This window comes from Orycteropus afer, unplaced genomic scaffold (assembly GCF_000298275.1).
Source record: "Orycteropus afer afer isolate SDZICR_OR568_19922 unplaced genomic scaffold, OryAfe1.0 scaffold00074, whole genome shotgun sequence".
NCBI classification, from domain to species: Eukaryota; Metazoa; Chordata; class Mammalia; order Tubulidentata; family Orycteropodidae; genus Orycteropus; species Orycteropus afer.
In genome coordinates, this window is record NW_006921661.1 from 3,929,438 (window position 1) to 3,955,291 (window position 25,854).

At 38.7% G+C, this 25,854-nt stretch overlaps 1 protein-coding gene across 1 annotated transcript in view; it reads right to left on the reverse strand.

Annotated features, from left to right (window-relative positions):
• The window catches only part of ACER3 (alkaline ceramidase 3), a 266,579-nt gene that overhangs the window by 65,166 nt on the left and 175,559 nt on the right, over positions 1-25,854 (reverse strand). Inside the window, exons 4-6 of the mRNA XM_007940912.2 lie at positions 11,531-11,583; positions 4,877-4,958; positions 976-1,011 (exon numbers count right to left, since the gene is read on the reverse strand). Of these exons, the coding sequence (XP_007939103.1) occupies positions 976-1,011; positions 4,877-4,958; positions 11,531-11,583 (171 nt within the window). The remainder of the gene's footprint in view (positions 1-975; positions 1,012-4,876; positions 4,959-11,530; positions 11,584-25,854) is intronic.

Here is a 25,854-nt window from a genome sequence, read left to right on the forward strand (position 1 = left end):
TATAAAAGGGGAGCTCTGGTAGCGTAGTGACTAAGGCACTTGACTGCTAACCAGAAGGCTGGTGGTTCAAACCCACCAGCCACTCCTCCAGAAGGAAGATGGGGCAATCTACTTCCGTAGTGATACTGCCTCGGAAACCCAAGGAGGGGTTGTTATGAGTCGGGTCTGATTTGATGGCACATAACAACAACAACAACATTCCTTACATATGTGCTTATTTATTTATTTTTATGTGCTAATTTATTAAAAGGATGGTGACAAGAGTCAGACAAACCTAATTTATAATCCTGGCTCCGCCTCTTAATAACTCTGTAACCTTGGGCCAAATTACTTAATCTTTCTGAGCTCATTTCCCTTAAAATATGGATAAAAACCTCTAATTTGTAGGACTGTTGGAAAGATTAGAGAATGTTTGTGTAATAATGAGCAGAGTGCCAGGCTCATGGTTGACACTCAATAAACAATAGCAATCTTTATTTACAGGCTGCTACTTTACTTTACTCTGGCTTCATTATGGAAGACACTTAAAACATCATTTCTAGCAACAATTTCCTGTGTTTGCTTCCTTAAATGTACATAAACCTCCCACCTTGATGAAGCTACTCAAATATATTAGAAAAAAATATTAAAGAAATTTTCAGTACTGTCTTTTTTAGATCATAATATTATAAGAAGACTGTGTGTGTGTGCAATGCTTCCTTTTTTTTTTTGCTTATATAAGGAATGCTGCATCTACATTACTGAATACCAGCAGCCAGCTGTATCTGGATATTGGCTGTCTCACTTATATTCCTGTTACCTATACCTGGCTCCTATAGGCATTTCCATTTGCAACCTCTGTTTTAAACAGTGAACTTTACCAGGGCATTTACTATTTCATTTTCAAATGTTAATTTATATTTTACTAGAAAAGGGAAAACATAAGACAAGCAACTACTATTAAATAAAAAGTGTATGATAATTTTTAAAAATTACCTGGTGGAATACAGGCTCTTTAACCTTAAGGTAAACCTGCAAAATATTAAAAGAAACCCATGTGAATGAAGTGCATTATCTCAACAATTCTGCAAATCTCAAACCTTTCCTGTTTCCCTCATCCTGCTACTTATAAAAGACTCCAGCCATGTTAAAACCAGTCAGATTACATGGCATCCCATAGAAGTATTAGTACCTATAGGAAGGCCTAGCCCTGTCACAGTAAGCTAAATTGGACTACTCTGGCCTCATGGCCTCTGCAGTAGCATGAAGCAGGAGTAAGGAAGTATGGACATGTTGATAATCCCTGTAGCAGCTTTGTTCTACAGTAGAAAGAATACTAGACTTAGAAATGAGAGTTAAATTTCAAATTCTGCCACTTAGTTGCTAAATTCAAGTTATTTAACCAAAGACTCATTTTTTGTCATCTAAATAATGTGGATAATAGTGGTTAGGAAAGATAAGCTAAAATACCTGAAAGTGTCTAGCACATAGTAGGTGCTCAATAAGTGAAGACAGTTAAAAAGAACTTTCATATGCTCTCTTCTTGTTCCAAATAACTCTCAATCTCTCACTTAGATTAATTTCCAGTTCTGTAAACCCTAATTTTAGGTTCCAATGTCATTGGGTGATTAGGTGAGATGCCTGCTTAAGATTAAACATGCATTTATTGCTTTACAGGGGTACAATTTTTAAATGATATGGTACAGAAAAGTCAAAAGTCAAATCATAACCTTGAAATGACTCCCATTACTTAAAAGACAATGTTCAAGGGAGATCAGAAGGGCAGTATTTGCACAGGGAAATAGCTCAAAGGGCCGGAATACAAAGGAAAGGACACAAGGAAAAGGTAACCACAGGGAGGAAGTGGGAAGTGAGCTGATACGTTATGGGGATTGCAATCAATGTCATGAAACAAAATGTGTATGAACTGCTGTATGGAAAATGAATTTGCTCTATAAACTTTTACCCAAATTGTAAAAAAACTTTAAAAAATAAAATAATGTTCAAACTTCTTAGCCTGACATTCAAACCTTCTGTGATCTGGCCCCTGCCTTTCTGTCTGGCTTCATTGTCCTCCTCTCGTCTCTTTTTCATCCCAGGCTCCAGAACGTACTGCACTTCCCCAAATATGCTAGTTTCATGTTTCTGTGTCGTTAACTGTTCTCTCTACTTTGTCCAGAAATCTGCCCACTCTCTCTCCTCCTCTTACAAACATTCATCTTTCAAGATCCACTTAAACTATACCTCCTCCTTGAAGTTTTTTTCCTATATAAACTTGCCTACTCAGGCAAGTCACTGAAACTCTCTGGACTTTATTCTATTCTATATAGACTCCTTTTGACCTCTGAAATTCTAGGATTTTTCCATGATTAATGAGTATGTCATTTAGGCAAAGGACTATGCAGGGCATTGTAGAGACCTAAGAAAATAGTGGATATGTGCTCTTTCAACCTCCTTTTCACCCTCCTCAGCTCACTTAAATATAGCTTCTGTCTCTATCAAGCTGTTGCTGACAGTATCCTCTTTAAGGATACTTGGTCTTTTAAATGGCAATTTCAATGGGTCAAATCTTAATCTCAATTTTATCCATCTTCTCAGAGGCAGTACTGTTACTCACCCCTCACTCCTAGAAATCTCTTTATACTCTGTGACATCAGGCTCTCCTAGCTTTCTTACATCTCCCATTACCTGTTCTTAGTCTCCTCTCAGAAGGAAGGTTGGGCAATCCTACTTCCGTAGTGATACTGCCTTGGAAACCCAAGAAGGGGTCGCTATGAGTCAGGGCCGACTCGACGGCACATAACAACAACAACAACAGTCTCCTTTGCTGGCTCAACTTCTACTGATCTTCAAATGTCAGTGTTCCATAGGGTTGTATATTCAATCATCTTAGTCAATACTATCTCTGCAAGTTGATCTATTCCCACATTTCTACTACTGGCGCTTAAAAAAAAAAAAAAATCACTGCCATTAAATCTATTCTGACTCGTAGAGACCGCCTGTGGGTTTCAAAGGCAGTAAACCTTTACAGAAGTAGATTGCCCCATTTTCCTTCTGTGAAGCAGCTGGTGGGTTTGAACCACCAACCTTCTGGTTAGCTGTCAAATGCCTTAGGTACTGTGCCATCAGAGCTCCTCAGTACTGGCACTTATACCCTGACAATGCCCAACTCTACATCTTCAGCCCAGCCCTACCAATTAAGTCTCAGATGTCATTAATGACAGGTACCTCAATGTCAATGCATTCCAAACTGAACTCATCTACCACTACTATCCCATAGTACAAACCTACTCATTAATTTTCTTGCAAAATGTGCTCTTCCCCCAAGCTTCCCATCTTGGTTAAAGACATACATATCCTGATGTTCTGACCATAAACTAGAGATTTGTTCTATAGACAATGCTCTATTTTCATTCCACTTCCATCTCCCTCTACTCTGTTTGTCACAAGATCCTATTAATTATGGTAACTTCTTTTCATCCCTATAGCTATTTTACTTTAGTCTGAGTTTCATATCTTGCCTAATTAAATTAAAAACTCCCTGGGTTTAGACACTGGTATCCCTGGGTCTAGGAGCTCTGGTGGTACAATGTTTAATGCATTTGCCAGCTAACCAAAAGGTTGGCAGTTCGAACACACTCTGTGGAAGGAAGATGAGGCAGTCTGCTTATAGTCTAAGAAACCCTATGGGCAGTTCTACTCTGTCTTATAGGGTCATGATGAGTCAGGATCAACATGATGGTGTTTTTTCTTTTTTTTTAAATCCCCGGCTCTAGCCTCATACCTCTGTAATGCATCCTCCACAATCAGAGTAATCTTTCAAAAACATATGTCTGATTATGCTTTTCCTCTACTTTAAAAAAACATTAATGGCTCCAAGTTGACTTCAGTATAAAAATCCAAATTCTTAAACATGGCATACAAAGGCCTGATGTTTGTCTAATTCACCAGATTCATGGCTCTCCACTTGCCACATGTTCCAGTCTATACTCTCCTTTCTTAATAGTTTGTAATTCCATTGGTGGTGATAATTTAATGAGACAATAAATGCAAAATACTCAGTAAAACATTTGACACACAGTAAGCACTTAAAGATGGGAGTTCACTACATTCTTCTACATTGTTCCATTTTCCTATGTCTATGGACATGCAATAGTCCCTACCTAAAAATGCTTTACCACATTCTTGCTTGAGGGCCTGGTGAACTCCTAGTAATCTGTTAAAATTCAGCCCAATGCCTTTTCTCTAAAGCTTTCCTTGACCACTCAAGTAGTGATGCATCCTCCTTTATTTCACCTATATAGTTATCATCCTTTCATGTAATTCTTTGTCAACATGTCTGACTTTCCAACTAGAATGAACTCCTCAAAGATACCAACTGCTTCTTTGTCATCTTTGTATTCCAATGCCTGACATGGTAGATTTTCAATAAATGTTGAATTAAATTGAGATGAATAATCTCTTAATACAAAATGCAATTCTTTTGAGGAGACAAAAGCACTACAATGGGATCAGAAGTGACAAGCTATCTAAATTTATGAGGAAACCATTAAATCAGTCACACTATCCTCAAAAGAACAGTCAATCACTTGTTTTTAACAAATAGGAGATAATATGTTCACCCATGAGAAAAGATTAACATTTTTTTTTCCTATTGCTATTAAGTATTTACTTTTTAACTTTTCCCCCTTTAAAAAAAGAAAAAGATTAAAAAGTTATTCCAATTACAAGGAGAAATGACATTTGGACAGGAAACAAAGTAAAAATACTCATAAATTCTAGTTGTAAAAAACATTTCAATCTGAACACAATGAAGCAACACTGGGAAAAAAATTTGCCAAACCCCATAAATGGCTAGTTTACATGCTTAATCTGGTAGAAACAAAATATGACTTACTATGGTTACTATTAAACTGAACAGAACTAATGTAAAAAGCAGATGGTAGTTTACTGAATTCTTCATCTTGAAACATTCAAACCTTAAAAACAAAAAGAGAAAAAGAAACTTGTTTTAGAATATCTGATGAGGAAAACAAATATAATGTTGCTTTACCATTTGCATATGTATCTGTGATCTAGTGACATCCATCATTTCTTCCCATCCGCACTCTAACTGTAGAAAACCTGCACTGCTGTTAACTTCCAAGAAGCTAGATGGACCAGAAGTAGATAGCTGACTTAACCTGGGCCAATGAGAGGCTGCTACCTAAAAATCTGAAGCTTTGGGCCCAGAGACTGAGTCAATCAAGTATGGGGAGGCAAAGTATAAAGTCATATGGACTTAAGGAGTGAGGCTATTATTTGCAGGTAGCTATAATGAGCTCTGGTAGCATAGTGCCTAAGGCACTTGACTGCTAACCAGAAGGCTGGCGGTTCAAACCCACCAGCCACTCCTCAGAAGGAAGGTTGGGCAATCTACTTTCGTAGTGATACTGCCTCAGAAACCCAAGGCAGGGTCACTATGAGTCGGGTCTGACTCGATGGCATATATAATGAATAAGAGAAGCCCTGGAGACACAGTGGTTAAGCACTTGGATGCTAACCAAAAGGTCATGTTTCAAACTGTTCTATCATAGAAAGATGTGGAAGTCTGCTTCTGTGAAGATTACAACAGCCTTGGGGGCAGTTCTACTGTTCTATGGGTTGCTACGAGTCAGAATTGACTCCATAGCAACAAGTTTTTATAATGAAAAAGTGAATGAGTGAATAGAGAAGAGATCTGTGGGAAAGAAAAAAATAAAGCACATACACAGATTCTGAAGCCACATAGACAGGAAGGAATAGAGGAAATAGTGATAGAGGGAGAAGCCGCCTTCCTAGTTCTGGTGAAGTAAGGCTATACTTCATGCTATTGCATTCCATAAGATTTCCCTAGTGTCTTTACCAGGAGCTGTGGTGGCCTAGTACCTAAGGTATTTGACTGCTAAGCAGAAGGCTGGCGGTTTAAACCCACCAGCCACTCCTCAGAAAGAAGACTGGGCAAACTACTTCCTTACAGATAATGCCTCAGAAACCCAAGGAGGGGTTGCTTTGAGTCAGATCTGACTCGATGGCTTTGAGTTTAGTTAGAGTTAATGTCCTCACAATAAGTAAATCTCTCAACTCAAGCTGGCTTGAGTAGGGTTCTATATCTTGCAGCCAATGGTCCCTTGCTAAGGCACACTGTTACAGAAAATATGACTCTTTAGTTATCTTTCTCCCAATAAGACTATGAATTCTTTGTATGTAGGGATAAAATCTTTTTTCATGTACCCAGTCACAAGGAAAGGACCTCTGGTGGTGTAGTGGTAAAAGCATTTGGCTGCTAACCAAAAGGCTGGCAGTTCAAACCCACCAGCTGCTCGGTGGGAGAAAGATGAGGTGGACTGCTTCCATAAAGATTTACAGCCTTGGAAATCTAATGGGGACTGCTATGGAGGTTGGGAATCAATTCAATGGCAGTGAGTTTGGTTTGGCTTGGTTAGAGTCACTAGGATAGTGCCTGACACACAGAGATAGTAAATAAGCAAGTATGAACAAATATTTGACCATCGGTAATATCCAAACTTTGAGGGCTTTATCTTGGTATAGGCAGAAAAGTTCTCTCAGTTCAGCAACTGGCTGTGGGAATTAGGCCCAACTCCTATTTCAGCATCTGTAGAGGTCTTTGGACTGTATGTTCTCTTTAATCTTTGAATTCTGTGACTTTATGACTTGAACAATGAAAAAGTAGGTAGGATATTTGTTTTTATTTTTAAATTCTAGGACTTTATGGCTTGCACAGTGATGGAAAAGTTAGGTGGGATATGTGTGGGTTATATACTCTTCATTCTATCAATCATTTAGATATTTCTGTTTATTATTTCATATCTCCTCACAGCAGGTTATCTGTTAAGAGATCAGAGGTCTATAGGAGGTCTACATTACATTTATTGTAAACTTAAAATACTTGTTTTATATTTTAACGCATTTTATTGAAATATAATTTATGTATAGTGAAATATACTAAACTAAAGTGACATGGGTCAATGCATTTTTTGTTGTTGTTGTTGCAGTATTCCCTACCTTCCTTTCCCACCCCTGGTAACCAACAAAGAAAATTTCCTTCCATAGATAAACCTTTCCTTAACTTTGTACAATAATAAACTAATACTTTATTTGTCCTTCTGTGATTGACTTATTTCACTCAGCATAATGTCCTCCAAGTTCATCCATGTTATGCAGTGTTTTGCAGATTCCACATTATTCTTTAGTGTTGCGTAGTATTTCATTGTGTGTATGTACCATAGTTTGGTTATCCATTCTTCTGTTGATGGGCACCCAGGTTGTTTCCATCTTTTTGCTATTTTAAATAGTGCTGCAATGGACATGGGTGTGCATATATCCATTCCTGTCCTGGCTGTCACCTCTTTAGGATATATACCTAGTAATGGGATTGCTGGATCAAATGGTATTTCCAATTCCAGCTTTTTGAGGGATCGCCATACTGCTTTCCACAGTGGTTGTATCATTTGACAGCCCAATAGCAGTGTATGAGAGTCCTAATCTTTCCACATCCTCACCAGCATTTGTTATTTTCTATCTTGTTGAACTCTGCCATTAGTGCTGGAGTAGATGGTATCTCATTGTCTCTCTGATGGCTAATGATCATGAGCATTTCTTCACGTATTTGCTGGCCACCTGAATATCCTCTTTGGTGAAGTGTCTATGCATGTCTTCTGCTCATTTTTTAATTGCATTGTTAATCATTTTGTTGCTGAGGTGTTAGCATTTTCTATAAATTTTAGAGAATTTGTTGCTGTCACTTTGTTATGTGCTTTTCTGTGGGGTGTTGATTTTTTTTGTTCCATATAATTTTCTATGCTGAGCTTGTTTTGTTTATGAATCATGTTATCACTTCCTTCATTGCTATTCTTTTGTTGTTGTTGTTATGTGCAGTCGAGTGGGCCCCAACTCATAGCAACCCTTCCTTGGGTTTCTGAGGCAGTATCACTACAGAAGTAGATTTGCTAAATATTTGTACTGGTTCTCTTTTTTATTTTGATGTAAAGGTTTATCATTTTTCTTTGAGGTTACCTGTGATTTATAATTTTCTTCTCAAGTTTAGAACAGTCTGTTCTATCTTGTAGTTGTCTTGACTTCCCTACCACTTAGAATTTCTGAAACTACAGTTTTTTCCCTCTTTTTGGTTTGTAGTTGTCCTCATTTGTCAATTGATGGCTCTGGTTCCCCATTTACAATCTTGTAGGCTAATTTACTTTGGATACTTCTATAACTGGGTTGGTTTCTGGGTTATGTCATCATGTGTGTTAACGGTCAGTTGTTGTTGGCTGTTGTTGGTTCTCTGTCCAGAGGATTCCCTTTAGTATTTCTAGTAAGGTTGGTCTGGTTTTAACAAATTCCCTTAATTTCTGCTTATATAGAAATGTCCTAATTTCACCATTATATTTGAGGGACAATTTTGGTGGGTACATAATTCTTGGTTTCAAATTTTTCTCTTTCAAGTTTTTATATATACCATCCATTGTCTTCTTGCCTGCATGGTTTCTGCCAAGAAATCCCAGCTTAGTCTTATCAGTTATCCCTTGTAGGTAACTTTTCATTTTTCCCATGCTGCTTTCAGGATTCTTTCTTCATCTTTGGTTTTGGTGAGTTTGATGATGATATGTCTTGGTGATTTTCTTTTGGTGTCTATCCTGTTTGGAGTTCGTTGGATTTCTTGAATGGATATATTCTCATCTTTCATCATACCAGAAAAATTCTCTTCCAACAAATCTTTGACAATTTTGTCTGTGGTTTTATTTGTCTCTTCCTGTTCTAGAATTCTGATTACGTGTAGGTTATTCCTTCTGATGGTATCCCACATGATCCTTAGGCTTTCTTCATTTTGTTTTGATTTTTTTTCTTATCTATCCCTTTCTAAAGAAATATTGAGGTATTTGCCTTCAATCTCACTAATTCTGTCTTCCATTGATTCAATTCTACTTCTTTGCTTGTTGAATGTGTTATCTATTTCTGAAAATTTAGTATGAATCTTTTGGATTTCTGTCTGTAGATTTTGTAGCATTTCTAATTTTTCCTTTAGTTTGTCATTCTGTTCTTGTATTGTCTTTTGAAATTTTTCTAGGGTTTTATCTGTGTTCTCCTCAATTTTGTCAGTGTTTTCCTTGATCTGTCTCTCAATTCATTGAAGGTACCTAAATATAATTCTTTTGAATTCCTTATCAGGGAGTTCCAATGCTGTGTCTTCCTCAGGGATGTGTTTTGGTTCTGTGTCCTGGTCCCTTGTTTCTCCTGCTTTATTTTGCTTCTTTGTGTGGACTGGGATGCTCTGTTGTCTCTGAAGCATTGTGACATTTTTGTATTTATATTTAATTGGTGATTGTATGTTGGAGTGACTTGCCCATGATTTTTTTTTGTTTTGTTTGGATATTATCTACGTAAGCAGGGTACTATGCTGTGCCAAAATGGCCACCACTTGTAAACATTCAAAATGGCTGTACCTTTGTTCACTTTAAATATCCAAAATGGCCACTGCTTATAAACCATCAAAATGGCTCTGCCCCCCAGGCAGCTGGAAGTCCACAGCTCAGGTTATCTCCCTCCTTGCTGTTTCCCTTCCTAGTCACAGGCAGTGCAGTCATCTCCGTGGCCCTTGGCAACCAGGGCTGATCTTTAGGTCAATTCTCAGGTCCCAACACCACTTGGAAATATTCAGGCTGTTGGTCCCGTCAGAGTAGCTAATAGTCCATTGCTCTGTCTCTGTACTCACTGTTTTCATTCAAGGTTTTCCACTAGTTGGTGCCTAATCCACTTCTATATAGATCTTTTCAAAGCTCAGGGCTCCAGGATTATCTTCTGTATCTCTGTCAATTGGTTTCTCTTTTCTTTATTGAAGAGGATCTATGTAGCTTGTCTGACTAGTCTGCCATCTTACTGGCAGTTCCTTAAAATACTATTTAAAAACCATGGAAAACCCAGGTACAAATTTAACAAGTGTGGGTAAGATCTCCACACCAAAACCCACAAAACATCACTGAGAGAAATTAAAATCTAGATAAATGGAGAAATATAAAAAATTCATGGATTGAAAAACTTAATATTGTTAAGATATCGATTGTCACATATAAATTTTAGCAGGTCACTCTTCCTTTCACTATTTTTGGATAAAAATCAGTCTTAGTTAAGGTAAAAGCCAATAGGAGCATGGTTTTTAAAGTTTAGTAGAAATAAAAATTTTTTAAAAACGAAACTTTAAATTACTCTAAGGTATGCTTATATATAAGACAGATGCACTGGTTCAAATTGTGGTTCTACCACTTACAAGCCTTGTTACTAAGGCAGACTCAGACATGTGGGTTCCCAAGACAGGCTAGTAATTTGCTGCCTTTCCAAGCACATCCTTTACATATTTTCTTAACATTTAAAGAGGCTGAATGCACACTTTCATGGGGATGCATGGAAGTACTCCTCTAATATCCCCAGCAATTTAGCTGGAGCACAAATTTGAATACCCCACTCAAAAGTCCTTACCCACCCTCCTGAGAAGGCACATCTAATGATCATCTGTTGCTATCTGACCACACATTACAGTAAGGGTCCCACTTCTACACTTGTACCACATCCTAAGCAGCCTATCAGAGTATTCTTCCAAATTCTCTTTGAGAGGAGTTCTGACAATTGTTATTTTCTCTATCATGATATATTTTCAGGGATATTTTAATATACAAGCTCTGTTTATGTCCTTAGGCAAGTTATTAAATCTCTCTGTGCTTCATTTCCTCATCTATAATATAGGGATAATACCCATTTATCTTGCACAATTGCGACAATTAGAGATAATGTACTAAGCTGTCAAGCACAGTTCCGGGTACAAAGTAGATAAATAAACATCAGCACTTATTAATGTTCTTGTTTATCTCTGACATTCAGGAACTGCAAATTAATTTGATATTGAAGCAAATTAAATAGGATCCAGGAAGAGAACTTTGAATTGGTAATGGTTTCTGAGCTGTTTCTCTCATTTTTGTCTATGATTGTGAATTACCAATCAGTGTGACCATACTCTTGACAGCATTTACTCTGATTTAGAATAGGGAGAATTTAAAGGACACAAATATCTATTATATAACAGAGATATTGTCAAGCAAAGAGGAGATTAAAATGACATAATCACTGCACACTGATAGATGTGTACATCACTTTTCAGATAAGCTTCTAGTAAGAAACTACACTGTAGTATATACAGAAACTGCATCTAAAAATTCTATGGCATAATATAAAAAAATCTTTAAGTTTATACAAATTCATCACTCAAGAAAAGATAAATTATACAACTTTTACTCATATTAAATCAGATTCTACCTAAATTGGCTACAGGGTTTTGAGACCACAGAAACTAATGAACAACATTATCATAACTTCCCAGAGATTGTACTCAACTTTGAATCACAAAAGTTATCATCTTCTACACTATTACAATCTCCCAGTAATTAATTAGTTATAGTAGTTAACTCACTATGAGGCAAATATAAATTTGAAGATATATCAAATTTTAAACATTAGTACTTACATGCAGTACACAAATATACAACAGCTGTAAATCATTGGGAGTTCATCCAATAGCTATAAAAACAAAGACAGACAACAGGATTTGAAAATCATAGAACTGTAATTATAATCAGATAAAAATGAAACAGCAGAATGCTGAAAACTGTCAATTCTAATGATTTCCTTTGTTGTTGTTGGTGCCACTGAGTTGGTTCCTACTCACTGTGACTACACATACAACAGAATCAAACACTGTCTGGTTCTGCGCCATTGCCTCACAATCATTTTTGTAGCCACTCTGTCTCCTTACTAATTACTTTACATATTTAATCATCCTTTACTTACTCTGTGTATATTTATTGTGTCTGAACAAACACTATCTTATCCATCCATTCATCTATTCTATATATCTAAGTAGGATACTGACTTACTATTCCTGGAGGACAGTCTTGCAGTCATGCAGTGCTTGCACCATCCTGCAGTGTTTGCATCACAAACTATGCTATCAGTACCTCCAGGAAATAACGATGCCAACCATCTACAGGTTTGTGGGTCCCATCAGAACTCATGAGCATGTCCCCCTTTCCTTAAACATCTTGGATGGATAAAATATCCACTAATGCACATAAGAAGAGATTATCAAAGCTGAGGAAATCATTTAGTTAATCAAGGTAACTAAGATTTCTGAAAAACAACATTTATTATTATCATTGCTATCATATATTAAACAGTAGGAGTCAAAGGCATTTCACTGCTAACCAGAAGGCTGGAAGTTCAAACCCAACAGCCACTCCTCAGAAGGAAGACTGGGCAACCTACTTCCAGAGAGACACCACCTTGGAAACCCAAGGAGGAAACCTCGGGAACTGCTATAAGTCAGGTCCAACTCAAAAGCAGTGAGGTTTTTTTTTTTTTTTTTTTGGTATATTAAACAGCAAACTAGGTACTATGCTAGGTGTTGTGGCCAGGTTATTTCTAATCCTTAAACTAATTTGATAGGGTTTACACATTTAATTGATTCTTTAATAACATCTTCTCTGTGCCAGGCACTGAGGACACAATGAAAAACAGGACACAATCAGTCCCCTTGAGGCGTGTACAACTTAGTAATGCACAGGGAATGAGAAACATGTGATTAAATATAGAGAAATAATTACAACAAAAGAAGCACACAGAAGCCAGAAAAGGTGAAAACAGATAATGAAATAGGGTGGTAGAGAAAGACATTCTAAGAAGAAGGAAGAGACCTTATGCAAAGTGAATGATATCTTCTAGTAAATTATTAGAATAATGAAAATAACAGCATTTGTGCAAAGTCTTACAGTTAAGTGCTTGACATTCATTATCTAACTTTAACAACAATTTGAATGTAGGTAATGTTATGATCTTTATTTCAGAGATGAGAACACTGAGATTTAGACAGTTTAAGTACGTTGTCCAAAATCACAGAGTTAAGAAAGAGTAGAGCTAGGTTCTGACTTACTCCAAAGCACACCTCTCTATATTATGTTGCCTCCAAAACCTTTCATCTGAATCACTTTTAAATGTTAAAAAAAAAAAAAATCAGGCACAGTAGCAAAAGCTACTGCCAAGTTCTGTAACATGCAGAAGGTTTCTCTAAAGTTTTTGAATCAGGATCTACTGACTTTACATTAAACATCTTTTGCATTTTGTCTTCTACATTTCAGTTTTCAAATGTTAGCAAAATATCTGTGTAGTCACTCAGCATATGAACAATTTACTGATGTATTTGTTGATGTTAGGCACCATCAAATTGGTTCCAACTCACAGCAACCCAATGTACAACAAAACGAAACTCAAAACAATCATTGCCATGATTCAGTCCACTGTTGCAGCCACTGTGTCAATCCATCTCATTGACAGTCTTGTCTTTTCTGTTGACCTTCTACTTTATCAAGCATGATGTCCTTCTCCAGGGACCGGTCCTTCTGGTAATATTTCCAAAGTACGTGAGACAAAAGTCTCACTATCTTTGTTTCCAAAGAGCATTCTTCCAAGACAGATTTGTTTGTTCTTTTCACAGTCCATGGTATATGCAATATTCTTTGCCAACACCATAATTCTGGTAGCACAGTGGCTAAGGCACTTGACTGCTAACCAGAAGACCGGTGGTTCAAACCCACCAGCCACTCCTTGGAAGGAAGATGGGGCAATCTACTTCCGTAGTGATACTGCCTCGGAAACCCAAGGAGGGGTCGCCATGAGTTGGTCCAACTTGACGGCACATAACAACACCACCACCATAACTCAAGGAGCCAATTCTTCTTTAGTCTTCCTTATTCATTGTCCAGCTTTCATATGCATATGAGGTGACTGAAAATACCATGGATTGGGTCAGGGAAACCTTAGTCCTCAAGGTGACATCTTTGCTTTTTAATACTTTAAAGAGGTCTTTTGCAGCAGATTTGCCCAATGATTATTTGATTATTTGATTCCCTGACTTCTGTTCTATGGGCATATTGTGGATCCAAGTAAAATGAAATCTTTGAGAACTTCAATCTTTTCTCCATTTATCATGATGTTTCCTTATTGGTCAAGCTGTGAGGATTTTTGTTTTATTTATGTTGAAATGCAATCCACACTGAAGACTGTAGTCTTTGATCTTCATCAGTAAGTGCTTCACTTTCATTAAACAAGGCTGTGTCATTTGTATATTGCAGGTTGTTAATGAATCTTTCTCCAATCCTAACGTGCATTCTTCCTACAGTCCAGATTTTCAGATTTGCTCAAAATTATTACAGAATAAGTATGGTGAAAAGATACAACCCTAACACACACCTTTCCTGATTTTAAATCATGTAGTATCCCCTTGTTCTGTTCCAGTAACTGCCTTTTGGTCTGTGTATGGGTCCCACATGAGCACAATTAGGTCTTCTGGAATTCCCATTCTTCTCAATGTTATCCATAATTTGTTATGATCCATGCAGTTGAATACCTTTGTATAATCAATAAAATGCAGGTAAATATCTTTCTGGTATTCTCTGCTTTCAGCTAAGATCTATTTGACGTCAGCAATTATATCCCTCATTCCACGTTCTTTTCTGAATCTGGCTTGAATTTCTAGCAGTTCCCTGTCGATGTACTGCTGAAACGGTTTTAAAATTATCTTCAGCAAAACTTTACTTGTGTGTAATATTAATGATATTGCTGGATAGTTCCTGAATTCTCTTGGACCACTTAAGTACTTAAGGATCCATTCTGGGGGAATTTCTTTCCAAATATTTAGAGGATAAGGCATAAAAACATATATTTTCTCTGTATTATCTCATAGGCCTATCCATGCAGACTATGAAAGGTACCTGAAATAATTGCTGTCATTCTTTCATTCACTGATTCCACAAATATTTATTAAGCACCTCTATGTGCTAGGCACTATGCTATTTGCCAGAGACAAAACAGTTCTTAATTTCAAGGTACATTACAATCTCACAATTAACGTTAAATGGTTAATTCTACAAATAAGTATTTAATTTTAAATGTGATAAGTACTATGAAGGAAAAATACAGAGTATCATGACCATAAAATATGGGTCCCAACTTAAGGAGTCATGGAAATTGTCCTTGAAGAAGTGACACATAAAATGAGATCTGAGAAAAAAAATGAAGATGTGATCAAGATGAAAAGGGGCTTCTGGCAGGGGCATGGGGGAACTCACAAACCCTAGGCAGAATAAACAGCATATACAAAGGTCCTCTAGTAAAATGGAAATGTGAAGAACTGAAAAAGTCCTACTACCTACCATCAATGCAAGAAAAAAACTGCTAAGATAGGTAAAGAAAAAAGTAACAAAAGAACACTAAACTGGGGGTCAGAAAATAAGGATCTTAATCTTGTCTCCAACTTTTTGTGTAACTTTTCATCAAATCACTTCCCTCTCCTGGCCTGTTTCCCATTTATAAAATTAGAAGACTGATATAAATTTCAATAATCTCTTCCGATACTAAAATTCTATGATTCTAAGGTGCTTTCATCCCCTTTTTTTTGGAGAGTCTCTGCTCACTCTTGATGTCTCTGCCTCTTTTCTAATGACTTCCTCAATCCAATCCCCAAAATCTATTACTTTTAGCTAGTAGGCACAAAAATTCTGCACATTAACCTGGCAAAGGAGGTAATTAAATAGCTTTAAAATGTCACCCTTCACAGAGCATATACAATTTAATGACATTCAAAAGAATGAATCAGTAACAATGAATCAATAATAGTAGTTTCAGGTATTCTGATTGGCTGAAGAAAAGGAAAGGAAACTAATATTTATTAAGCACTTATTTACCAGAGGGAGCTCTGGTGGCATAGTGCCTAAGGCATTTGACTGCTAACCAGAAGGCAGGTAGTTCAAATCCACCAGCCACTCCTCAGAAGGAAGGTTGGGCAATCTACTTCTGTACTGATACCACCTCAGAAACCCAAGGAGTCGCTATGAGTCAGACCTGACTCCATGGCAGTGAGTATTTACCAGATCCTATGATAGAGCTTTCACATACGACAATCAAAATGATCCTCATAACAATCCTAACAGGTATTATTAGGCCCATTAGACAGAAAACTAAAGATAAACAAGTGATAGATTTAGAATTGGATTCCAGTTGCCTATGCATTACCCATTGCTGTCAAGTTGATTCCAACTCATAGCAACTCTATAGGACAGAGTAGAATTGCCCCATAGTGTTTCCAACACTCTAATCTTTACAGAAGCAGACTGTCATATCTTCCTCCTGTAGAGTAGCTAGCTGGTGGGTTCCAACCATAGACTTTTGGGTTAGCAGCCAAATGCTTAACCACAGCACCACCAAGGCTCCTTAAACAGCCACCTAGGGATAATAAATCTAAAGAAAATACCATCTGATCTTCAAATCATTCTTAAAACAGAAATGTCAATATTTGCCTGTGCTCAGTTCAGGCAGGTGTCAAAACTAGCCACTAATTTCTCTTCAGCTACCACAGGCTAAGTTCAGGCTGGTGGAATGGCTCACTGAGCACCAGAGTGATGAAAGTAGCAGCATGGCCATATCTTGGTTTGCTTCACTGGTTCTGCAACAGATGATGGCTTAGCATGGTTTAGCAGAAGTCATCCCAATGCAAGACTAGACAGAGAACCTGCAAAGAATATTCATGATTATTTTACATTTAAATTAACTTAAATGAGATGCAGAAGCTGTTTAAATACATTCTAGAATATTGATGATCCTTCCTTCTCCCTCAGTCTCTGGGAAAATGGGTCATTTGTCATTTCTGCCCAACTAAGCACACACATGAAACCATGATTTTGTTGTCCAGAAGGAGAAGGCAATATGGTATTCATATTATTTGCCCATGAAGTTGGAAAAAATAGTGTAATAGTAATGATAATGCATAGGATCAAAGATCTCAGGATCAAAGACCATTCTGTCTTTCCAAATGCTGTGTCATCATGGTCACAAACCAGACAACAGTTATCTTTATATACAAATCAAAGTGTGTCCCACCCCTACTAATAATCCTTTAATAATTCTTAGGGAAAAACGTCTAAGACCTGGCCTCTGGTTAGTTTCCTAAGCCATATCTCCTCTTACTTAGCTCAATGTGTAGCCCAGAGCAGACACTCAATAACGTAACAAACATTAGCAATTATTACTGGTAGAACTACTACCAACACCAAACAAAACCAACTCCATGACTACAACCAATAATGTACTACTTGCAGTGCCCTGAGGTGCCACTCACAGTCACTACTTTATGGGTTCTAGTTGACATGACAAATTCCTACTCATCTTTCAAGATGCAACTCAGACATATGACTGAGTCATCTCTGTGAAACCTTCTCTGACCTCTATTTCCTGACATAAATAATTAACTCCTTTTCCCATTCCCACAGCACCCTGCATATACCCCTTATCAGTCATTCACCAGTATATTATCTTCAATCCTAGACTGTAGACTCCTTTAGGAATGGAATGCATCTTCTTTATCTATGCTTATCTGTCGCCTAGGTATCCCATAATTTTTTTTAACTAATGAAAATGCTTGTCCAGCCTCTGCTTGGGTACCCCCACGGACAGAGAACTTAGTGCAGGCCTTGGCATCTACTAGCTCAGAAAATTCTTCTGAGCAAGGCTCTTTTTATCTTCAACCCTCCTAGGGCCATAGAGAACAAACCTAATGAACATGTTAATCCTTTATACACTGATTCATAAAACACTTACATAGTGCTATGTGACAAACTCATCATGGGAGTCTGGCACATAGCAAGATTAACCAGAGAGAGTCCCTACTCTTAGGTAACTCACATTCTTATAGAGGAGAAAGATACATAGATATATTTCTAAGACAACACTGAAAAGGGCAGTAACAGAGAAGCACAGAGTACTATGAAAGAACACATAAGAAACACATAACCAGAATGGTGGGCCATGGAAGCCTTCCTACAAGAGCTGCCACTGCTGAGATTTTAAAGGATGAACAGGAATTGTCCATGGGAGAAATGGAACTGTCGTGGGGCCAGAAGAATATAAAAAAGAGGAGACAGAAGCAATACATGAATAAATGCAGAGAATGGAGAAAGAGACTGCTATGTACAGCTGACTAGATTTTTAGTTGCTTCACCATGCTGTTCTTTTTCACTAAATACGTGCCAGGTCAGTCCTCCGAACTCAATGCAATATTCTTGTCATGATCTCATCAGCACACAGTAGAGGAACCTAGCCCCTCCTTCACCAGATTTTAGTCTCCTGCAAAAAGGGCATGAGGGAGGCATCCTCTGATCTTCTCTAACTTCACAAGGGGGAAAGAGAATCAAGATGAACATCAATAGCTCAAGGCTGGTTCCTATGAGGTAAAGGTCAGATATGCCACCACCCTTTAACTTTTTTTTTTTTTTTTCTTTTTAACCAATGCTGACACCAACTATCCCTCCCAATAGCATTCTACTTCTCTGCTGGGTTCAATAATCTGTTGCAATGGCCACACAGAAGTCACAGACAACACTCATGATTATGAGGTTTGTTAGGGAGGTTGTTGTTGTTGTTTGCTGTCGAGTTGGCCCCGATTCATAGCGACCCCTCCTTGGGTTTCCGAGGCAGTATCACTACGGATAGTAGGATTGCCCAACCTTCCTTCCGAGGAGTGGCTGGTGGGTTTGAACCGCCAGCCTTCTGGTGAGCAGTCAAGTGCCTTAGGCACTATGCTACCAGAGCTCAGGTTACAATTCAGGTTCAGGAATGCTCAGTATACAATTCTTCCATCAGGACAGCCTCTCCTCTCCATGTCCACAGGCACACCTCTCTTTGGCCCTCAGCCTCTTGGCCTGGCCTCTGCCCTGCTCAGGCAAGTGTTACAAAGCTCTTTTAGGTCTGCCAATATGTATACCCTACTCCACTAGCAAGCCTCCTGCCTGAAGGCACTCAGCTTTCTCACTCTGTGGGATGGCAAGCCTCTCATTGTCTCATGCTGGTCTCTTAGTTCCACTGTCTCTGCTGCCACCATCTATCTCTGCCATCACTCTCCTGTCTCAGGGCAAGGGTCCAAAGACATGCTCTACTCCCAGCTCCTCTCTCTTGATTGCAGTAAGATTCCCCCCTTCCACGTCTGGGATGGCTCATTTTAACCCTAGCAGAACAGAAAAACTGACCAATCCCACAGGAGGGCTCCATATACCTTATTTCCACGGTCCCACCCCCACAAGGGTAACATGTACCTTATTTACATTATTAGTAAGCTATCTAATCCCCTTGGGTAGGCCACAAATACCTTACATTTACATAGTTCCACTCAGTCACCTGGTGGGAGTCACAAAGACCATAGCTAGAAAAGTCATATTAAGTAATTCACTATACCGCATCTCCCCTGACATCTTGTCTCAGCACATCAACCAGCTGTTTCTTCATATATGCCACAGACATGCAATAACCATCAGGGTTAATGCTTTTGAAATAATATAATAGCAGGAATGATTCCTGAGATTCTAAAATTTTATCTAAGTCTTGGAAAACATGATAAGGAAGTATTAGAGGATAATGAATGCACAGAATTAGGCTACAAGTTTTAGAAATTTTTCTGGTTATCTATTGATGCATAGCAAACAATATCAAAATATAGTGGCTTAAAACAACATTTACTTTGCTCATTAATCTGCATTTTGCACAGGGCTGGGAAGGGACAGTTTATCTCTGCTTCACTTAGCAACAGTTGCAGCAGTTCAAAGGCTGGGGGCTGGAATCACCTGTTGATTCACTCACATGTTTGGCAGGTGGTGCTAGCAGAAGTCTGGGATCTCAGCTAAGGCTATAACAGGAACACCCACACATGGCCTTTCCATGTCGCTATAAGGCTTCTTTATAACATGGAGCTGGGTTCCAAGGGTAACCATCTCAAGAGGACTAGGTGAAAGCTATATTGCCTTTTATGATTCAGGCCTGGAAGTCATATAGCTTCATGTCCACCACAGTCACAGTCCTAATCAGACTCAAGGGGAAGGAACAAAGATTCCACCTCTTGTGGAGAATCAACACCACACTGTAAGCAGAGCAGGGGTGGGGAGATATATTAGTGCAAGCACCTTTGGAAAACATAAAAATCTGCTACATAAATAAAACTCAAAACTTAATTAAATACCCCAAGAACAGGAGTGGGCTGCTTCAGGATGAAAGGTATTCTGACTGGTTCATTAGTATAACTATTTCTTCAAAGCTCTTTTGAGGCCCTTCTTTAAAACAAATATATGTATATCTTATTACAAAAGTAATTTATGTTCATTGGTGAATATTTGGAAAATGTGGAAATGCAAGAGAAAGAAATATAATTGCTTATAATCTCATAAACCAGGATGAATAAAACAAACCAAAACAAACTTACTGCTGTCGAGTCAGATCCGACTCATAGCGACCCCTCCTTGGGTTTCCGAGGTGGTATCACAATGTAAGTAGATTGCCCAATCTTCCTTCCAAATACACATGAATACAATTTAATATTTCAATGGATCATTTTAAATCATTCACTACTGCAGTTAAACATCTGACTGACCAACCAACCAAGCACCCAACCAGCCTGTTTTTTTTCCTTCCTCCCTCCTTCTCTCTCTTTCTCCTTCTCTCATTCATTCATGTATTTACTGTGTACATGGTAAGCACAACACTGCTTTAGCTGCCAAAGATACAGTGGTAAATAAGACAGATGAGGTCTCTGCTCTCAAGGAGTTTACATTCTAATTAGGGAGAATACAAGTAAGATAATTTCAAATGACAATAAGTACTATGAAAATCATGAAATAAACAGTAATTTGGGAGCTCTGGTAGCATAGTGCCTAAGGCACTTGACTGCTAACCAGAAGGCTGGTGGTTCAAACCCACCAGCCACTCCTCACAAGGAAGATGGGGCAATCTACTACCGTAGTGGTATCGCCTCGGAAACCCAAGAAGGGGTCACTATGAGTCGGGTCTGACTCGATGGCACATAACAACAACAACAACAACAAACAGTAATTTGTGGGGGAGACTGCTTTAGATAAAATGGTCAGTGACGGTGCTTGAATAACTTCTTTTAGAAGGATCAGCACAAGGCTGTTCCCTATGAAGTGAAGGTTAAAGGAGTCCCAAATGTCCAAATTTTCCAAACGACGGTACCAGTCCTTCATCTCTAACATCACATCCTCCTTCTCCCCTAAGTACTCTCCCTCCCATCTTGTTGTTGTTCTGTGCCATTGAGTTGGACCCAACTCATAGCGACCCCTCCTTGGCCCAACCTTCCTTCCGAGGAGTGGCTGGTGGGTTTGAACCACCAGCCTTCTGGTTAGCAATCAAGTGCCTTAGGCACTACCCTACCAGAGCTCCCCCTCCCATCTTAGAGTTCCATATTTCACTGAAACATCTCACAGAACTCACAAACTGCCAAGGAAATGGCTCGTGTGGTGGTAGAAACTTGACAAGTCCAAAATCCGTGGGTTGGCCTCAGTCTAGAGGATTCTTCTCACTCACATAGTTGCAGGGGCTAATGAACCCAAGTTGACAGGTCAGAAAACTAGCTGCTGTCTCAAGTCCCAAGAACCAGAGGAGAGGATGATAATTCCAATACAGGATCCAGAGCAAGAGAGTGAACTTTGCATTCACTTATACAACCTCAAGGAAACTAAAGGTAGTCACTTGAGTCACCTCCAGCAAGGCAAGACTCAAGATACATCCTATCCTAATCCTACTTCATCAACGCAACAGATAACTCATCCCAAAAAGGGACTATAACCACTGGCATAGGAGCTAGAATTTACAATACATCACAAAATGGAGAACTATGGCTAGAAAAGGAGCTCTGGTAGTGTAGTGCCTAAGGCACTTGACTGCTAACCAGGAGGCTGGTGGTTCAAACCCACCAGCCATTCCTCAGAAGGAAAGTTGGGCAATCTACTTCCGTAGTGATACTGCCTCAGAAACCCAAGGAGGGGTCGCAATGAGTCAGGTCCGATGCCACTGCACATAACAACAAAACAACATACCTAGAATGAACATACTAAGCAATACACTACACTGCAAAAGGTATCTCTGACTAGTAACATTTAAACTGAAATTACAATTCTACTATTCTATGAACAGAAAAACATGCTACAGGCAGAGGAAAAAGCAATTCCACCCTTAAGCTTGAAGATAAATGAAACCATTTTCATTTCAAGAGAAATGAAACCATGCACCCACACAAAAACCTGTACATGACTGTCCATAGTGGTATTATTCAGAATAGCAAAAATGTGGAAACAACCCAAATGTCCATCAACTGATAAACAAAAAGTGGCATGTCCATACTATGAAATATTATTTGGCTATAAAAATAAACCACTTCCAGTAGGATGGCAGAATAGGCAGACAAGCGACACAGACCCTCTTCAACAAAGAAAAGAAAAACCAATTGACAGAGATACAGAAGATAACCCTGGAGCCCTGAGCTTTGAAAGGAACTATACAGATGTGGATTAGGCACCAACTAGTGGAAAACTCTGAATGAAAACAGTGAGTACAGAGACAGTCAGAGCAGCGGACTATCAGCTACTCTGATGGGACCAACAGTCTGAATATTTCCAAGTGGTGTTGGGACCTAAGAATTGACCTAAAGATCAGCCCTGGTTGCCAAGGGCTACAGGGACAACTGCCCTGGTGGCCTATGACTAGGAAGGGAAACAGCAAGGAGGGAGACAACCTGAGCTGTGGACTTTCCACTGTCTGGAGGACACAGGCATTTTGATTGTTCACATGCAGCAGCCATTTTGGATATTTAAAATGACCAAGCGGGGAGCCATTTTGAATGTTTACAAGTGGCAGACATTTTCGATATTTAAAGTGACCAAGGGCACAGTCATTTTGAATGTTTACAAGTGGTGGCCATTTCATATATTTAAAGTGACCAAGGGCGCAGCCATTTTGAATCCTTACAAGTGGCAACCATTTTGGATTTTAAAGTGATAGCATTCTCATTTGGATTCCAGAGACCTAAGAATAGGCTCTGTTTGCAAGGTCAGGAGGGACATACAAGAGGCTGACAACAGGAAAGGAGACAGGTGGTGAGTGTATAAGTGCTGGCAACTAGTGAATAGAGGAGCACAGCACAGTACCCTGCTTGCATAGATAACATACAAACAAAACAAAGAAAATGCAAATCCTAGGCTAGTCACTCCAACATACAATCACCAAATAAATATAAACACACGTCACAATGCCTCAGAGACAACAGAGCATTACAGTGCACACAAAGAAGCAAGATGAAGCAGGAGAAACAAGGGACCAGCATACAGACCCAAAACACATCCCTGAGGAAGAAGCAGCATTGGAACTCCCTGATAAGGAATTCAAAAGTACTATATTTAGGTATCTTCAACTAATTGAGAGGCAGATCAAGGAAAACATTGAAAAAATTGAGGAAAACACAGAGAAAACCCTACAACAGTTTCAAAAGACAATACAAGAACAAAATGACAAAATAAATGAAAAATTACAAATGATACAAAATCTACACACAGAAATCTAGAAAATTAATACTAAAATTTCAGAAATAGATAAGACATTGAATGGGCAAAGGAGCAGAATTGAATCAATGGAAGACAGAATTAGTGAAATTGAAGGCAAATACCTGAAATTCTTTGGAAAGGGATAAATCAGAAAAATCAAAACAAAATGAAGAAAGCCTAAGATTCATATGGGATACCATCAAAAGGGATAACCCATGTGTAATCGGAATTACAGAACAGAAAGAGAAAAAGAAAACCACTGAGAAAATTGTCAAAGATCTGTTGGAAGAGAATTTTCCTGGTATGATGAAAGATGAGAATATATTCATTCAGGAAATCCAATGAAACCCAAACAGGAAATCACCAAAAGAAAATCACCAAGACATATCATCATCAAACTCACCAAAACCAAAGACAAAGAAAGAATCATGAGAGCAGCACAAGAAAAAGAAAAGTTACCTATAAGGGACAACCAATAAGACTAAGCTTGGATTTCTCGGCAGAAACCATGCAGGCGAGAAGACAATGGGATGGGGGTATATATAAAACCCTGAAAGAGAAAAATTTCCAACCAAGAATTATGTACCCAGCAAAACTGTCCCTCAAATATGATGGTGAAATTAGGACATTTCCAGATAAGCAGAAATTAAGGGAATTTGTTAAAACCAGACCAAACTTACAAGAGATGCGAAAGGGAGCCCTTTGGACAGAGAAGCAACAACAGCCAACAACAACTGACCGTTAACATACATGATGATATAACCCAGAAACCAACCTAGCTATGGAAGTAAATAAACCTACAAGACTGTAAACAGGGAACCAGAGACATCAATTGACAAATGAGGACAACTACAAACTAAAAAGAGGGAAAAAACTGTGTCATTACAGAACTTCTAGAGGATAGGGAAGTCAAGACAACTACAAGATAGAACGGACTGTTCTAAACTTGGGAAGAAAACTATAAATCACAGGGTAAAATGAAAACCTCACATCAAAGTAAAAAAGAGGACCAGCACAAATATTTAGCAAATACTAAAACAATAGCAATGAAGGAAGTGATAACACAATTCATAAACAAAAAGAGCTCAGCATAGAAAATTATATGGAACAAAGAAATTGCCATCATGAAAAAGCACATAACAAAAATGACAGCAACTAATTCATATTTGCCAGTAATTACATATCTGGCTAGGGAATTATCTCTAAGATTTATAGAAAACTCCAATGTTTCAACAGCAAAGGAATTAACAATCCAATTGAAAAATGGGCAGAAGACATGAATAGACACTTCACCAAGGAGGATATTCAGGTGGCCAGCTAATACACGAAGAGATGCTCATGATCATTGGCCATCAGAGAGATGCAAATCAAAACAACAATGAGATACTGTCTCATCCCAGCACTGATGGCAAGGTTCAATAAAACAGAAAATAACAAATGCTAGCGGGGATATGGAGAGATTGGGACTCTCATTGTGGTAGTTATGTTTGTATGTCAACTTGGCTGGGCCTGGTTGAGTAGCTACGCAGCTGGTGGCAGTTATTTCCCAGGATGAGACTGGCAATCAACTCCATGGTGGGATCTACCACGAGCAGCTGAGTAGTTGCCTTTGGGATGTGGTCTGCTTCCTGTATTTAAGGAGAAGCCTTGGGAATGGTCTCTAGCCTATGGCACACTTGGACCCTGCATGTAACGGTGTCATTGCTCAGCAGCCTGCTATGCTCTGCTGACCTTGGGACTTACAATGGACTTAAATTAATGGCCTGCTGTGTGGTTTGGTAACATCGGGACTGTGCCTTTTTTACCTCTCAACCTTGGGCTTCTTAGCCTCAGAAGCCAGCAGCTGTCTGAGTGAAGAAATGCCTCTAACTCCAGTGGGCCGGGAGCAGGAGGCAGAGCTGGACCCCAAGGCTGATTCACCCAGCTCCTAGAGCCTGGCACTTTGAACATGGACTTAAAGCCTCCAAATTTTAAAATAAACTCCTGTTTGTTAAGGCCATTCCATTTGTGGTATATTCCTGTCAGAGCGGCACTAGGTAACCAGAACACTCATACACTACTGGTGGGACTGTGAGGTGATACAAACACTGTGGAAAGCAATATGGCAATTCCTTAGAAAGATGGAATTGGAGATACCATTTGATCCAGCAATCCCATTCCTAGGTATATATCCTAGAGAGGTGAGAGCCAGGACAGGAACAGATACATGCACACACATGTTCATTGCAGCACTATTTACAATAGCAAAAAGATGGAAACAACCTACGTGCCCATCAGCAGAAGAATGGATGACCAAACTATGGTACATACACATACTGGAATGCTATGCAGCACTAAAGAATAATGTAGAGTCTGCAAAACACCACCT